Source organism: Notolepis coatsorum, assembly GCF_963971535.1.
Source record: "Notolepis coatsorum genome assembly, chromosome: 19".
Lineage (NCBI taxonomy): Eukaryota > Metazoa > Chordata > Actinopteri > Aulopiformes > Paralepididae > Notolepis > Notolepis coatsorum.
In genome coordinates this window covers 57,955,697-57,973,196 of record NC_140183.1, presented here as the reverse complement: position 1 = coordinate 57,973,196, position 17,500 = coordinate 57,955,697, and the positions used below count along the sequence as shown (strand labels likewise).

The following is a 17,500-nucleotide window of genomic DNA, read 5'->3' as shown; positions in this document are numbered from 1 at the left end:
TGTATCTGTACTATAGTCTTATTAACTATATTTTTGTCTCCTACTATTACCCTGCCCATACCTGTACCTCCCCTCCCCCATGCTGCTATGACACCTGAATTTCCCCAAGGGGATCAATAAAGGAATATCTAATCTTATCTAATCTTATTATTTTATCTTAAAAAAAAGTTCTGCGCGTGCATTTAGTGTCCCCTTAAAAAAAGTTCTGCGCGTGCATTTAGTGTCCCCTTCAGGCCACTGTTGTCCCTTATTTGGTAGTGAGAAAGTTGGCAACACTAACTTTAGCTGTTATTGGTTTTACATATTTTCCCACAGAATAAAGCTGATCCCATGGGTGTGCGTCTCGGGAGCGAAGGAGGGAGGGTGCATCGGGGTGGGGACCATGGTGATTTTATACACAGGGCAAAATGACGAAAGGGTGAAAGTCTTAGATTTGTCTTAAACATAAAGTTCCTTTCCTTAGGGCGCCTTCACACCATTACATTGTTTACATTTGGTCCAGTTCGCTTTCACATTGCAATTACGCCAGTTGACCAGCGGACGTCAGGTGGCAGACCTATGTCATGTCATCATCACCCGCATGAGCTGTGTCTCCCTATACTCAACACTGATTGGCTCGTGGATGAGCGTGCGTCTGACGTTAGCGTGTCTTCTAGGAAACGCTCCCAGGCAGGACTTTGCTTTGTAGCTCTGCATCTAGTAGTAGGCCGGTCTCCCGTTGTTCACCACACTAACTCAACAGATTCACCTCGTCACAAGTTTCAGTATTCTTTTGCGTTTTCTCCAGTTAACTTTTTATGACTTCGTCTGACCATATTTCAATACAAAAACGAGTCTCCTCCTCTCCCCATGTGCTGCCGCAGCTCACCGTAGCTCCCCCCCCCCCCCCCGCTTTTCCCCTTTGTTTTTCCTGTTCTGACATCATGACGAGTGATGAATCTGCCATAACTTCCTGTAATTGGCCCGATAGTGTGAACCTTCCAAAGAAAATGCTTTCACATTACGCAGCAGAGAACTCTGGTCCAGTTGGGTCCGGACTGAGACCACCTCTTGAGCTCGGACAAAGGACCGGGTTTTCTGTCTGCACCGTGGTCCGGGGGAGGGTTTGACACATGTCAATTTGGTTCGGATCAAACTGGAAAGTCTGAAAGTCCGGACCAAACAAGGTAGGTGTGAAAGACTTCGACTGCAGGAGAAGAAGCTACTTACGTTGCTGCCTCCCTGTCCTCCAGGCTCGATCATGTAGGTGTGATTCCCATCAAAGAACATCCCACTGGAAAACAGAGAGGAGGGAGAGGGAGAGAGAAGATATGAGTGCTTTTCGCTCATTGCTACACAAGTGGAATAATACAAGCCCTGCCCCCTTTTCTCCATCCTCCAATCACAACTGTTGCTTCCCTCGGACAGTCCTCAGCCATCACTGTGATAGGCTAGCATTTGTCAGTGTTGATTCTGCGCTTCTTTATACTAATCGATAGATTATAACCTTTATGTCAGGCTTAGTGTCTGTACCAGGGCTGGTCGATATGGAAAAATATATATCATGATATTCAGAAGGACCTTTCTTTATCAATTTACGTTATATATCTGGTTAGGTATGTAAAATCACATGTTAGGTAATCCAATCCAAGTTCATCATATTGGACTGCATGGTAATGTGATATATGTGATACAATTGTCAAGTATTGTAAATAATATTGAACATGTGTCATGAAACCCACAGTGATGCAGTTCAACCAGGTACAGTTTTGGATTAAACCCTGTTCAGAGTCTGTGCTGTAAGCCTGACTGTGCTGTTCACAGCCTGTGCTGTTCAGAGTCTGTGCTGTAAGCCTGACTGTGCTGTTCACAGCCTGTGCTGTTCAGAGTCTGTGCTGTAAGCCTGACTGTGCTGTTCACAGCCTGTGCTGTTCAGAGTCTGTGCTGTAAGCCTGACTGTGCTGTTCACAGCCTGTGCTGTTCAGAGTCTGTGCTGTAAGCCTGCCTGTGCTGTTCAGAGACTGTGCTGTTCAGAGACTGTGCTGTTTGGGCCGCAGGTGAAGGGAAAGGTAATCTAATCCTCTCTGGGAGAATTCCTCCCACACTGCACAATGTAAAGGTCACGCAGGGATATTATGACATGACTCTGAAACAATAACTAAAGCATTTGGAAACGGTCGGATACCCCTGGTTTGCCAAGGAGGCCGGTAAACTTTGAACTTTGAACCCCAACATCAGAGAAAACACTGATGTAACGTGATGACGTTGTGGTCTAAACACAAGTACACACGCACGGACACGGACACGCACACACGCACATACACACACACACACACACACACACGCGCGCACACACGCACACACGCACACACACACACAGACGTATATGGAAAAAGGCAAAGTAGACGACCCCTGTAGAATGACCGGAGACAGTGAATCATTACGACCAGAAGTCACTTTCAAAAGTCACAGATCAATGTCTCATTCAGCGTCTGAGTGAAGGTCCCTTTCTCCTTGCTGTAGAGACGCACACATGGCACAGAGCACATGGCACATGGCACAGGGCACTGTGGCTGACGGCCATTAATTAACTTTATCTGAGGCTTTTTAGGAGATTGCTCTGGTAAAGTTGCGTACTGTAGGTGCGACGGTAGACTACACTACACACACACACACACACACACACACACACACACACACACACACACACACACACACACACACACACACACACACACACACACACACACACACACACACACACACACACACACACACACACACAGTCTTTTCCCTCCTCCTCCTCCTCCTCCTCCTCCTCCTCCTCCTCCTCCTCCTCCTCCTCTTCCTCTGTCCGGTCACCTTCAACACTAACGTCACACATAACGTCACGCACAGAGCAAACAGGAAGAGAGAGAGAGAGATGGTATAATGTGTAAGTATAAGACGGTGTATTCACCGATTACGTTCGATAAATAAATAAAGCGCTTTACAATTTTGTTCCTCACATTCATCCATTCACTCACACACCGATGGCGGTGCCAACCTGCTCATCGGGAGCAGTTAGGGGTTAAGTGTCTTGCTCAAGGACACCGGGAGGAGTGGGAATCGAATCGGGAACCTTCTGATTACCAGACGATGCTCTACCTCCTGAGCCACTGTTGCTATACTATAGTATACTATATAATATACTATAATGAAGTGTAATTATAAGACAGTGTATTCAATCTCCAAGATCATGTTCGATCCAACTGGAGCTTTTAACTTTATTTTTTTATCCACTTTTTATCCTCCTGTTTTTCTGTGTTTTTCTCCCATCCCAATTTAGTCGTTATGCCAATTCCCCCCTCCCCTTCCTGGTCGTTGCTCGCATGTGCCCCCCACTGGTCGGTCTAGGGAGCCCTGAAGTCTATCAGATGCTTCCTCCGAGACATAGGAGACAGCCAGCAGCATCTTTTCACCTGCCAGCGCGGACTCTCATTGGTGAAGTGTAACGTGTGGGAGGTCACACTACCCTCACCATCTCCCTCCCTCGCTGTGCAGGCGCCCTGACCGACCTGTAGGAGTCGCACTCGCTGTTTACAACGACCAGATTACCACCCACCGGCTTCCCTCCCGCTGACTCTGCCAATTGAGCCAGTATGACGGCCGGCCAAGCCAGAGGCAACGCTGACAGCCGGATTCGATACCAGTGTCTCTCGCGTTGGTGACGAGCGATTAGTCCGCTGCGCCACCCATCCCCCAATTTAGTAGTTATGCCAATTCCCTTCCTGGTCATTACGTGCATTGCTCTACTGTCGGTCTGGGGAGGGTGTAGACTACCACATGCTGCCCTACTGTCGGTCTGGGGAGGGTGTAGACTACCACATGCTGCCCTACTGTCAGTCTGGGGAGGGTGTAGACTACCACATGCTGCCCTACTGTCAGTCTGGGGAGGGTGTAGACTACCACCTGCCTCCTCCGATATACGTGGAGTCGCCAGCCACTCCCCCCCCCCAGGCACCCTGACCGACCAGTAGGAGTCACTGTTTGCAATGACCAGGACTCACACCCCACTGTAGGGATGACTGACCAAGCCGGAGGTACCGCTGACAGCTGGATTCGAACCCAGAGTCTCTGCGGCGGTGGTAGGCAAGTGCTTAGACCTCTACCCAGCCGCCTTTTAAGACTTTCAACTTTTAATTTATATCTAATTAAGGGAAGAGAAATTATCACATAACTGGGGGTAAATCGTGATGGAAAGCCGCAAAATTCTGGATGAAATGAAAAGGTCAAATTCTATGTATTGACAAGGCCTAATAAAAATTCACATGGATTGTTATGGAAGTAAACAGCCCCTCTGTTCTAAGAATCTCTTTATTGTCATCTGTGACCCCCCTCCCCCCCCCCCCCCCCCCGCCCCCCGCCCAGGCACTGGTACCACAAACGACCAGCACTGTGTGAAGGAGACCGGCCACTCCCAGAGGAGGGGCGGCAGCGCCCAGCAGGCCACTGAGGGGGAGAAGGTCAAGGCCTCCTATTCTTGTCACATAAGCCAAACATCATGTAAATACTGTCTGTGAGGAACGGACAAGCGCACTTTGCAACATGCTCTGCTTACTAGTAACAACAACGCTTATTTGCACTCTCCTGTGTGAGCTATTATTATTCTGCCGGACGTCACTGAATGATGGATGTATCTTTTGGTTATATATCCCCTGCGCTATTCTTTATTTTTCCCTATTTTGAGTGTACAGTACAAGCATGCTCTGTGTGCAATTTAATGAATAGATGTAAAAGTACAGGATGTATCTGTTCCTCCAAAGTCTTGTCTTGGTACCGCATCACCCCCACCCTCATCCACCTCCACTGGCTTCCAGTCAAGTCCTGCATCAATTTCAAGATCCTCCTCATCACCTACAAAGCCCTTCACTCCCTTGCCCCCCGGTACCTAGCTGACCTCCTCCATCCCTACATCCCGCCCCGGAGGCTGCGGTCCTCTGACTCCGGTCTCCTCTCCATCCCCACCACCAACATGCAGACTGTTGGTCCCAGAGCCTTCTCTGTGGCCGCACCCACCCTCTGGAACTCACTCCCTCCAAACATCCGTAGTGCTACATCCCTGCACTCCTTCAAATCCCAACTCAAAACCCACCTCTTCACCAAATTTGTAAATGACTCTGCCTGATTTCCCTCTTTTTCTTTTTCTTTCTTTCTTTCCTTTTGATTATTATTTTGTTGTTACGTTGTTCCCTGTTCCCTTCCCTTAGCTGCCCCCTCCTGTTAAGCGCCTTGGGTCTCCTGAAAGGCGCTATATAGATTTAAGATATTATTATTATTATTATTATTATTGGTATGTCTCATGCTGTAAGCATCGGCCCATTTATATCGGCACCTGTCTCGAACCACGCCCTCTCTTCTTGATCCTCCAATCACAACAGTTGTGATTGGAGGATCAGGAAAAGAGGGCGGGGCTTGAGAGATAGGCCAATAGGGTGAACAATATAGAAAAGTACAATATTCTTCCCAGCTGAAGAACGTCAACATGAAAGGCTGGATGGCAGGGATTCCCCAGGCCCCGCCCCCTCTACTGTTCAGCCAATGGTCTATGAGGTCAAAGGGAAGTGCAGGAAAAAAGCTTCAGCCCTTGTTATGTCATTTGTCAATCTGTCATCACCTGAGGCGAGTAGGTGGGGAGGAGAGCTCCCCACAGGCCGGGTCACGGAGAGGGAGGAAGAGGTAGAGAGGGGGGGGGGGGGGGGGGGGGTGCTTCCACAGACCCAGCTCTGCAGAAATGGCCCCAAGCCACATTAGACTTTACTGTGCTAGTGTTGACCTCTCTTTCCCTCTCGTCATCCATCCCCCCAGCTCTCTATCTACCCATGTATATCAGGCTGAGCAGCAGGCAGCAGCAGAGCCTGAGGGAGCCTCACGAGGTCCTGGAGGGCACAGCAGCTTCATCAACAGTGCTGAGTAGGCATGTTGCACCTTGCATGGTCGCCTCCGCCGTCGGTGTGAATAGGTAAAGAATGAGCGCTTTGGATAAATGCAGCCATTTACCATTTAGATAGGAATCGGAGATGGAGATCAAAAGCCAATAGGGAGGTGTAGTGGTTACGTCATTTTCGTTTTTTCCTGTTCCACCCTCTGTTCCACTGAATGTATTTCCCCATTGCCCATTTCTAAAACGGTTCGTTTAAAACAAATAAAGCATGGACATTGGCATGGTGTACCTTTCTGTGCGTATCCATCCACAATCTATAGCTCAACATGAAAATATTTGCAATTAACACTTTGATTGCCTAAGGCTAAATTCATGATATACCATAGGTTGCCAGCTCTATTTGTCTATGGAGAAATTCCCCTTCTTTGCAGGGCTATAACTTTTTAAATTCTATTGCTAAATTGCCATTATTAGGGCCCATTCAATGTCCTATATGTATTGTTCAGGGTGTATGAACGTTAAACTTTTTCATTCACATATTCATACTAAAATATGATCTAAAGTATAAGTATGTTTTCATCTCTTTCTGCAGCTTTCTCCAGAACGTGATTTATAGCCCCAAATGCATTATATTGATGATCAAATACAGTTTGATAGCAATCGGCGCGATATAAAAAAATCCAACTGGACGGACTTCTGGAAGTTACTACACGTCATCTGATGTTGACCGGATGGGCGAGGGGGCGTTTATAATTCCGTGGGCAGCGTTATACCATTCATCTAATGTGGGTCAAATGTTCATCAGATCAGTTAGTATAGAAGACATTGAAAAATAACGCTGAATCTTACCGTATCTTCCTCGCGCCGTTGGGCGATGAGCGTGGAGTATACATTTTCCTATTATGGGATGTTGGAATACCCGGTCCATTTCCAGGTTGTATAATGGTATATACGTCCAAATCATGTTGTTTATCGAGTTATTGGCAACGGATCGCTATGTATTGTGACGAGCTAGAGTGCCGGGACCTTTACCGAGTGCCCGGAAGTAATATGGGAGAACAGCACATCATCCAAGTAACTTCCTGTTAGGCGATTGCGCCGATCGGCCACCAGATGGCGCTCTTGAACCGCTAGAGGGTTCAGTGGGGCTTTTTGGTGGGTCTCAGGCCAGCGGATGGGAAATATGAATCCGATCACAGATTTTTTAAATATTGATATCAAAGACGAGTTACGGCGTCTTCGGCAACTTGAGCATGGCGGGGAAGGACGCCTAAACACGTCTTCCGGCAGTTAAAGTGTTAATCGTAAAGGTAGCAAAATAACAACGTTTATGTTTTTGTTCGCTGTGAAACTACACTACTATTTGGCGCTGCTGACTGACGTCACCACAGCGTAGACGCCTGGCTTTAGTCGCAGACCTAGGATCAGATTTTCCTTACATTCGATAAGCTTAACAATTCGTACAATGGGAAAATAACTGACCCTGAATCTGTTGCTAGTATCTGTTTCACCCAACACCAGCTTATACCCAACCACCATTTTTTTACATTTGTATTTATAATTTTAATCGTATAACGTTATTTCGCTGCATATTAAATCACTGTAAATACTAATGTAAATCATTGTTTTGTTGTACATATTGTGTATAGTTTATAACGTTATTGTTTTTTACATAACGTTAGTAGCTAGCTAGCTTGCTAGCCATTCCCAAAACTCCTCCACGTGCCCCGATTTAAAATGGTTCTCTCCTCTTTGTATACTCCTCACAAACAAAGTATTCTGCCAGGGAATTTATGGACACGACAGTAATAGTTATAAGGTTTTTGAGCTTGTAACGTTAACATTAGTTAGCTATCGTGGTATCAACAGGCCGTGACGTGTAGCTAGCTAGCTTGCTAGCCGGCATGATGCGTGTGCAGTGCTTGCCCCACAGGTCTGAAAAGAGGACCTGCACATTTTACTCGTTCCCGAAACTCCTCTACATGCCCCAATTTAAAATGGTTCACGACAGTAGACATTGCTAACGTCTAGTACGTTTAGCGGGGTAACGTTAACATTAGCTAGCTAGCTAATTTCAACGAAAAATGCTTAAACAGTAATGTTAGTGGTAGAAGGAAACTCATTTTGTGCAAAAATGGAAGCTTGTCAATTTCCATGCGGCAGAATTGTTAAAATAGCCGATAATCCATTTTCCCAATGATGAATCCCTATACGGGTGGAACAACTAGTGACGTCAGACTACACCTCCCTATGCTAGGCGTTTATTCGACATTAACCAAATGTAAACAAAGCCAAACATTAGCACCAAACGGAACTGACTACCGGAAGGTACCGCACACTAACACTAAGTACCCCTTATCCCAACCCATAGTTCTGTGAGTTTATTATGTCAATCCAGAACAGTATATTCATTATCATATTTTGATTTTTTTTATCCCTGCAAATTATCCCTCTCACGTGTACGATCTGACATGTGAGACGGAATGTTGTGAACTGAACATTCTAATGATTCTAATTGTAACTGAGGGGTACAATTCCCTGACTGTATTGATAAGTATGGTATCATTAAACCACTACCGCTTTATGTACTTTAACTACTGGCCATACAGTACACGATATCTAAATATGATGAACACTTTCCCACAATGAAATCGGGTCCACACAAAGGTAATAATCAAATATTTAATATATAGCAAAAGGTACATATAATAGTTACTATTACATTTATGATTTGAATGCACTTGTAAGGCAAATGAGTACTCGTAGGCAAATCAACACTGAATGTCCAATCTCTGGTTACGCAGGAAGCAAGTATACAACCTGGCTCTTAGGGAATTAGATCTATGGTACTCTTAATGATATAGCAGGATAATTCTGGAAGGGGTCCTCCCGGTTGTAGGCCGGTAGGGGGGGTAGGAGAGCCGTCGGCAGTAGCCCGTCTGGTCAACGATTTCTAGGGAGACTTCAAGTACAGAAGACAGTGCAGTAGAATCTTGATCCACAGATGAATACACCTTGGCTCTCTTGTAGGCTGTAGCTGTAGCTGTAGGTCCACAATGAAGAAGAAGCGAGGCGACCTCAGTCTGGTCTGAGCGCCGTCTCACCTTGACTCCTCTTGGGGTAAATCCAACACTCACCGGTGTTGGCGATTATCCGCTCCACAAATCAAAGTACCAAAGCAAATATATATTCCATGCCGCATAGGGCTCAGCAGTCGTCGGATAGGTAATCCAATGTACAGGTCCACTCGGTCCTCGCCTAGAACTCCTCGGATGAAAGCACCACGTGTGGTCTGCCCAACCTGGTTAAGACTCTAGATAACACGAGGAAGCGATGGGGATGCTGCTCACTTTAGAACTCTAACCGCACGATGCACCATACATAATAGACTATTATTAACCTAATAGAAATACGTCGCACTCGACGGTACAGTGCCAAACTATGACAATTCAGTTATTAATTCGCACGAGGTCTCGATGCTATTCTAAGGCCAAACAGGCCATACTACACCGCACGCGGTATCGTGGGTGAGGCTTCACGTTCTGTTACTTAGTTGGGTAGAAGGGTAAAGGACTAAGGGTCTTCTACATTTACTTGCGCCATATTTATATGCACGGTGAACAAATAGTGCCACTCTCCTTTCGGTAGCCGTATTCCTGCGCAGAGCCGGGGCTAGTAGAGACATGTCTCGTCGGTACCATTGAACTTGGCTCCAAGGGGCTTGTCTCCTGGCGCCAGGTCCTTGTACAATAAGAGAGTGAACTATTATGGGCTATAGTGGACTAAAGGGATATTCCGTGTATATGTACAAGGAATATACAAGGGATATCAAACGATATACAAATACTATTCAATATATATCCATAAATAAATATATATATTCGGTTTAATCTGATCCTTCACAACAGCCGCCCCCTAATTAGTCCCACCTAATTAGCTAAGCAGAGACAGATTAACCGCACTGTCCACTACTCAATGTCCGCTGTAAGGTCAGTCAACACACAAAGTCATGGGGTCATGGTCGTCATCGATAGTATCGGGGAGCCTTGGCAGTTCTATTAGCCTCGCCACGGGTCGGGTGTAAGTCCGCCTTTGGACGAGCACTTCAGCTGCTCGGACCTTTCCATCGGCACCGGTGATCACTTTGCTTACGCGGCCAGCCGGCCACATAGCTCGGGGTAGTGACTGGTCGATAATCATGACGACTGTTCCTTCTGTCAAATTGTCTCTCTCTTTCACCCATTTCTGGCGGGTCTGTAGAGACGGTAGGTAGTGGAGTAGGAAGCTGTTCCAAAACTTGTCAGCCAGTACTTGACTGTACCTCCACATTCTTCGGCCGTTCGCTTCTTCAGGCCTGTACATTGTCTGGGGTAGCACGGGGTCCAGCCGCCCCATCAAGAGTGTGTTGGGGGTGACTGGGTCGACATCTGCTACATCACTTGAGACGTAACCGAGGGGCTTTGAGTTCAATACTCCCTCGATCTCCGTGAGGACTGTCATTAAGACTTCTTCCGCCACGGTCTGGGCCCCAAGCACGGCGTACAGGGCTGTCTTTATAGAACGTACTTCTCGTTCCCAAGTTCCACCGAAGTGAGGTGCGTTCGGGGGATTAAACTGGAAGTCAATCTGGGATGGAGCGAGGTGGGTCTTAAGTTCTGGGCCCATAGCTTGGAAGCTCTCTCTCAGCTCTCTTTCTCCGCCTTTGAAGTTTGTCCCGTGATCAGACAACAATGTAGACGGTTTTCCTTTCCGTGATGTGAATCTTCGGAAGGCCATAAGGAATGAGTCTGTGCTCATGGTTGGGAGGAGTTCGATATGTATCGCTCTGGTGGTCATGCATTTGAATACAATACCCCACCGCTTCTCGGTTCCTCTTCCTCTCTTTATATACAGCGGGCCGAAACAGTCCATACCGGTGGAGTGAAAAGGCTTGTCGCCGAGTCGGAGGCGACAGGGAGGTAGGTCAGCCATCCGGGGTATACTGGGCTGGGCTCGCCACTTACGACAGTCTAGACAGGTTCGCTGGAAGCGCCGCACTGCTTCTCTCCCTTGCAGTATCCAATAACGACGTCTGATCTCCGCGAAGACTCTCTCTGCCCCTGCGTGGTGCACATCCTCGTCGTATTTCTTTATGATCAGCTCTGTGACCTTGTGTCGGCTGTTCAAGACTATCGGGTACATGACGTCATCCGGTAAGTCTGGGGCTCTCCGCAGACGACCACCCACTCTGATGAGATTATGGGCGTCGCTCTCGGGGGCTAGGTGGAGCAGTCTGCTGTCTGATGGGATGGGCTTTGCTCCCTGTAGACAGGCTAGCTCATCGGGGAACGAGTCTCTCTGGGCTCGTTGTAGTAGAAGAAGTTCTGCTTCTTCGTAGTCAGCTGCTGAAATGTCAGTCGTGGGCTGAACCTCTGGGTGGTGCCACAGAAATGTCTTTAGCTGCGCACTCTGTAGGGTGAGGCAATCGTCTAGATCGGGGTCTGTGGGGACGAGTGTGTGTGTCAACCCACAGAACATAGATTTCTTGTTCTCTGCCTCCTCTTTACTCGCCTCCCGTGGGGTGGGTGTAGGCCACTCTTCTTCGGGGAGCTTGAGAAACTCTGGTCCGTCACTGTAGAGGTTGTGACGGGTGAGGTCATCCAGGGACATTCCCCGGGTGATGACGTCAGCTGGGTTGTGTTTGGTGTCCACATACCTCCAGCTCGCTACTTCTGTTAACTCTTGAATCTCGGTGACTCTGACTCCCACGAAGACCTTGTATCTGCACGAATCAGACCGGATCCATGTGAGTACTGTCGTGGAGTCTGACCACAAGATTGTTCTTTGCACCGGGATGGTGAGTTCACGTTGGATTAACGTGGCGAGCTGCGCTCCTGCTAGGGCTGCGCAGAGCTCTAGACGCGGGATAGATTGTTGCTTTCGTGGGGCTATTCTTGAGCGAGCCAGGATGAAAGCAGTATGTATTTCTCCTCCCTCCTCTCGGGCACGCAAATAGGCCACCGAACCGTAGGTTACTTCGGAGGCGTCGCTGAATACGTGCAGGTCGATCTTGCATGTCTCTGGCCTCACTGTGGGTGGGAAGTAGCTGCGGCGTATATTAACACCTGGGAGTGAGCGGAGTTCCGTCTCCCACTCTCTCCATGTGGATGCAAGGTGTTCGGGTATGGGATCGTCCCAGCCCTGGTCCTTGTCCCATAGCGCTCTTACAATCATCTTTGCCCTGGTGGTGTAAGGTAGAATACATCCCAACGGGTCATTATTGTCTGGCGAGTGTTCTGTATACACTCCGTCTGGTGGTCGGTATTGCCGTCGACCTTCCCTGCTCCTTGGTCAGGGGTTTGTGTCTATAATGGAGCGAGTCTGTTTTGAAGCGCCAGACTAGTCCTAGTGTCATTTCTTGGGCTTCTCCTGGGATGGTCGCCATCCAGGTCTCGCTGCTCGCTGCCTTGTCCTCTGGGGAGAGGCTGCGCAATACTGGGGGGTCGCTGCTGGCCCGCTGCCGGAGATCAAAGCCGTCTTTGATCAGGGAGGCGCGGAGCAGCGCACGACGTCGCCAGTCAATTTTCTTTATGTGTCCCGCTGTGATTAGCTTGTTAATCTCAGCGCGGTACACAGCCTCTTGAGCGGGGTCTTTGGCTAGGCGCCGCTCTGTGTTCAATAGATACCGCTCCGTTGCCTCTTTTGTGGCGTGAAAGGTGGGCATTCCCTCTCGCCTCAGGAGTGGAGTTGCGTATCTCATCACTCCGTTGACGTTGACTCTCTTTGTCCCGTGCTCGAGGAGGGCTATAGCGTAAATATCTTCCTTAGAACGAATGTCTTTCTTTTCGTTCTTAAAGGGCATTGTCTCTAGTGTCCATAGCCTCTCGACATGCTGCAGGAGTGTGGTGTCTTCTTCTGTCGCTCTGGAGTGGAGGCAGCTAGTGGCTGCTGTTCGGTTAAGAGACTTGGCGAGGGGGCCTTGTAATGTCCATCCTAGGCGGGTCTCGACTGCTGCAGGACAACCTCTGGGTCCTGTATGGACCCGGTCTATCGGGACTATGAGGTCTGCATGGTCGGAGCCTATCAGCAGGGTCGGGGTGGCACCGTCTATGAGCGGGATAGGGAGTTGACGCAGGTGCACATATTTATCCATCAGCTTGGCGATGGGGTAGGTGTACTGCGATAGTCCTATTTCTTGGCTGGTGAAAGCATTAGTAATCCTATACCGTCTCTCGGGCTGCCCGCTTGCTGCGATAGTGAAGGAGACATTCTCGCCCTTTATCGTCTTTAGATCTCTTCTTATTGTCCGAATCGTCATCTGGTTCTCGCTCCCCCGCAGCCCCAGCTGGGCCGCAGCGGACGCGAGGAGAAGGGTCTTCTCTGACCCGTTGTCAAGGACGGCGTAAGTGTCCATGACCTTATCTTGGTAACTCAGTGTTACGCGGACCACCTTTAAGAGCACCTGGGCGCCGCTGCTGCTAGCGGGGTCAATGTACATAACGCTTGCCTTTGTGCTGCTGGATGGTGCAGGCTTTCTTCTGTTACTGTCGTGTAGGACATCTAGGTGGGCTCCGTCACACCGACTACACCTCTTCTTGAGGCGGCACTCGGCTGCCATGTGACTGCGCGCACATCGGTAACAGCGCCTGTTGGACTTTATCCAGTGACTCACTTCTTCAGCGGTCATCTTCTTGAACAGGTCACATTGTGACAACCAGTGTTCCTTCTCGCAGTACGGGCACACCATCTTCCACTTCTCTTTCATCGAGGGGTACCGTGGTTCTTGCTGCTCGGTACTGATTCTGATTGGTGCATGACGGTCACCGATCTTCGGCCATCGTTTGCTCTCCTAGGTCCCTCTCTGGAGCTTGGTGTGCTCCGCACGAACGTATCCAGCCGTAGGCTGCTGACTTCTCTCGCCAGGAAGTCGGCTAGGTCTAGGAGGGATGGCTCGGGACCGTTAGGATCACGGTGGTCTCTTTGCCGCCTGAAGCGCTCCTGTCGGGCGGGCGGCAGCTTCTCTAAAATCCTCTCGACGTTCGAGTTTGCGTATAGTTCGTGCATACCCTTTTCTCGTTGCGCCCCCAGCATCCCTACCAGGGATTGTCCTTTGATAGACAGGTCGTCTAGTGAGCGATTGTCTGTTGCTGGGGGTAGGCGGTCAATATGCCTTATCTCTTGTATTACGTAATCCCATATACGTCCATATCTTTGGTCTAGTGCTGCTAGAGCCGCTGTGTATGGGGTAGTAGAGGTGGCATAGGCCAGCGCTATGTTGTGCGCTCTGGGCACTTTCAGGTGCTTCAATAGGATAGCATACTTGTGGCGTTCATCAGCTACATCCACCATCATTGTCTCTAAGCACATCCGTAGCTCCGTGTACTGTGCTCGGTTCTCATGGGTGAAGTCTGGAAACGTCGGTGTGCCAATGTATGACACCGTGGATGGCTGGCACATCGGTGAGCGTTGGAAGAGAGGCCTCCTGGGCGAGTCTCCTCTTACGCCTCTCGGTGGGCTGGTACCGGCAGGGTACCATGGCCCGCTGGTCCAGGTGCTATTCCTCGGGACTGGTCGTGCGTCATGCTCACCCGTGAATCGAGTCGAGGGTCTGTAGCGCAGAGCCGCGGGGGTATAGCCTGGGCTGTACTGGACCTCCTGGTCCTGTGGAGTAATGTGCTGCTGTCGGGCTTGACTCTCCTCTTCTCCCTCTTCTTCCTCTGCCAGGTCTTCTAGATCCTGTAGTCGTCTATTTAGCCTCTCCGCGGTGTCCGCCGTTCCTTCCTTGTAGCTGGGTCTCACTTGGACCGGTCGGGGAAGGAGTTCGGAGGGGGGTGTAGGCTCTCTCTGGTGGTCGGGCTTAATCGGTTAGGGGAGGGTGCCCTTGACCCGTGTCTTGACGAGGCCCTGGAACCCCTTGTGGAGGGAGGGGGTGTTGCCCTGGTGATCAGCTGCTCCATTAGCTGCGCTTGTAGTCTGTCGCACTCGGCTTGTAGTCTGTCGCGCTCGGCTTCGCGCTTGGTGAGATCTGCTTCTCTTTGGGCACCGGCAGCGGCACGCTGGGTGTCGGCCCGGTCTCTTGCCATGTTCTCTTCCGTCTGAAGGCGTCTCAGCTCCAGACGTATGCGCTCTTCTTCGCTCCGTTGCTGCGCTTGGAGGCGTTCTCTTTCAATGGTAGAATGTTCGCGCTCGCTAAGCGTCTGTGCTTGGAGTCGATCACGCTCCGTAGCGGCTGCTAGGCTGGCGAGGAACGCCTGTGCCAGCATCCTCTCCGCCTCGCTGGGGGAAGACGCTGGTTGGGGTGATCCGCTCCTGGCAGTACCCGTGGGGGATGCGTTCCCCTGCGGGGAGTCCTGGAGCTCTATCTCCTCGGCGCTCTCCTCATCTTGTTCCGTGCAGAGTTCCATCTCTGGAGGGTTGTCTTCCTCCCGGAGCTCTTGGGGGACTACTTCTTCGGTCTTGGCGGGGGGTAAAGTCGTGTCAGTTCCCTCCTGGTCCCCACCGTGAGCTTGGTCAGTTACATTAGAACCCACTAGGGCCTCTGTGGTCGGGGTATCCTGGTTGATAGGGTCGGACATAATTTTACTTTCTACTTTTACCGCGTTTACCGTTTGTAGAAGGCTAGGTAGTATACTGGCAGCGTAATCCTCTAAGTATTGAGGTGGCTGTCGTCTACGCTGCGGGCGTTCTACTTTAGGAGGACCGTTTCGTGGAGTGTTCATCATAGGCCATTTCAATATTAATACCACTATATTAATATTACGCTAATTACCCTCCGGCTCGAAGGACCAATTGTAACTGAGGGGTACAATTCCCTGACTGTATTGATAAGTATGGTATCATTAAACCACTACCGCTTTATGTACTTTAACTACTGGCCATACAGTACACGATATCTAAATATGATGAACACTTTCCCACAATGAAATTGGGTCCACACAAAGGTAATAATCAAATATTTAATATATAGCAAAAGGTACATATAATAGTTACTATTACATTTATGATTTGAATGCACTTGTAAGGCAAATGAGTACTCGTAGGCAAATCAACACTGAATGTCCAATCTCTGGTTACGCAGGAAGCAAGTATACAACCTGGCTCTTAGGGAATTAGATCTATGGTACTCTTAATGATATAGCAGGATAATTCTGGAAGGGGTCCTCCCGGTTGTAGGCCGGTAGGGGGGGTAGGAGAGCCGTCGGCAGTAGCCCGTCTGGTCAACGATTTCTAGGGAGACTTCAAGTACAGAAGACAGTGCAGTAGAATCTTGATCCACAGATGAATACACCTTGGCTCTCTTGTAGGCTGTAGCTGTAGCTGTAGGTCCACAATGAAGAAGAAGCGAGGCGACCTCAGTCTGGTCTGAGCGCCGTCTCACCTTGACTCCTCTCGGGGTAAATCCAACACTCACCGGTGTTGGCGATTATCCGCTCCACAAATCAAAGTACCAAAGCAAATATATATTCCATGCCGCATAGGGCTCAGCAGTCGTCGGGTAGGTAATCCAATGTACAGGTCCACTCGGTCCTCGCCTAGAACTCCTCGGATGAAAGCACCACGTGTGGTCTGCCCAACCTGGTTAAGACTCTAGATAACACGAGGAAGCGATGGGGATGCTGCTCACTTTAGAACTCTAACCGCACGATGCACCATACATAATAGACTATTATTAACCTAATAGAAATACGTCGCACTCGACGGTACAGTGCCAAACTATGACAATTCAGTTATTAATTCGCACGAGGTCTCGATGCTATTCTAAGGCCAAACAGGCCATACTACACCGCACGCGGTATCGTGGGTGAGGCTTCACGTTCTGTTACTTAGTTGGGTAGAAGGGTAAAGGACTAAGGGTCTTCTACATTTACTTGCGCCATATTTATATGCACGGTGAACAAATAGTGCCACTCTCCTTTCGGTAGCCGTATTCCTGCGCAGAGCCGGGGCTAGTAGAGACATGTCTCGTCGGTACCATTGAACTTGGCTCCAAGGGGCTTGTCTCCTGGCGCCAGGTCCTTGTCCAATAAGAGAGTGAACTATTATGGGCTATAGTGGACTAAAGGGATATTCCGTGTATATGTACAAGGAATATACAAGGGATATCAAACGATATACAAATACTATTCAATATATATCCATAAATAAATATATATATTCGGTTTAATCTGATCCTTCACAACACTAATGATGATTCAATGAACATTCCATGATGGAGTTGAGAGAAAAGATTCCAACTTAAAAGTCCAACCAGAGAGTGGCTGGGTAGCGCAGTGAACTAAGCACTCGCCTACCACCGCAGAGACTCTGGGATCGAATCCAGCTGTCAGTGGTACTGTACCTCCGGCTTGGTCAGTTGTCCCTACTAACACAATTGTCAGTGTTAGCGGGTGGGGAGCCGGTGGGGTATGTGTCCTGGTCGTTGTAAACTGCGACTCCTACTGGTCGGTCGGGGCGCCTGTTCAGCAGGGAGGAGATCTGGGGGAAATAGCGTGAACCTCTGCATGCGTTACGTTCCCCCAGTGAAACTCCTCGCTGTCAGGTGAAAAGAAGCGGCTGGCTGACTCCACATGTATCGGAGGAGGCATGTGGTAGTTCTACACCCTCCCCAGGCCAACAGTG

At 49.2% G+C, this 17,500-nt stretch overlaps 1 protein-coding gene across 1 annotated transcript in view; it reads right to left on the bottom strand.

The window, feature by feature from the left end:
* The window catches only part of adam22 (ADAM metallopeptidase domain 22), a gene marked incomplete at its 5' end in the record, with an annotated part of 200,552 nt that overhangs the window by 103,759 nt on the left and 79,293 nt on the right, over positions 1-17,500 (bottom strand). The window contains one exon of the mRNA XM_084336828.1: positions 1,210-1,273. Within this exon, the coding sequence (XP_084192954.1) occupies positions 1,210-1,273 (64 nt within the window). The remainder of the gene's footprint in view (positions 1-1,209; positions 1,274-17,500) is intronic.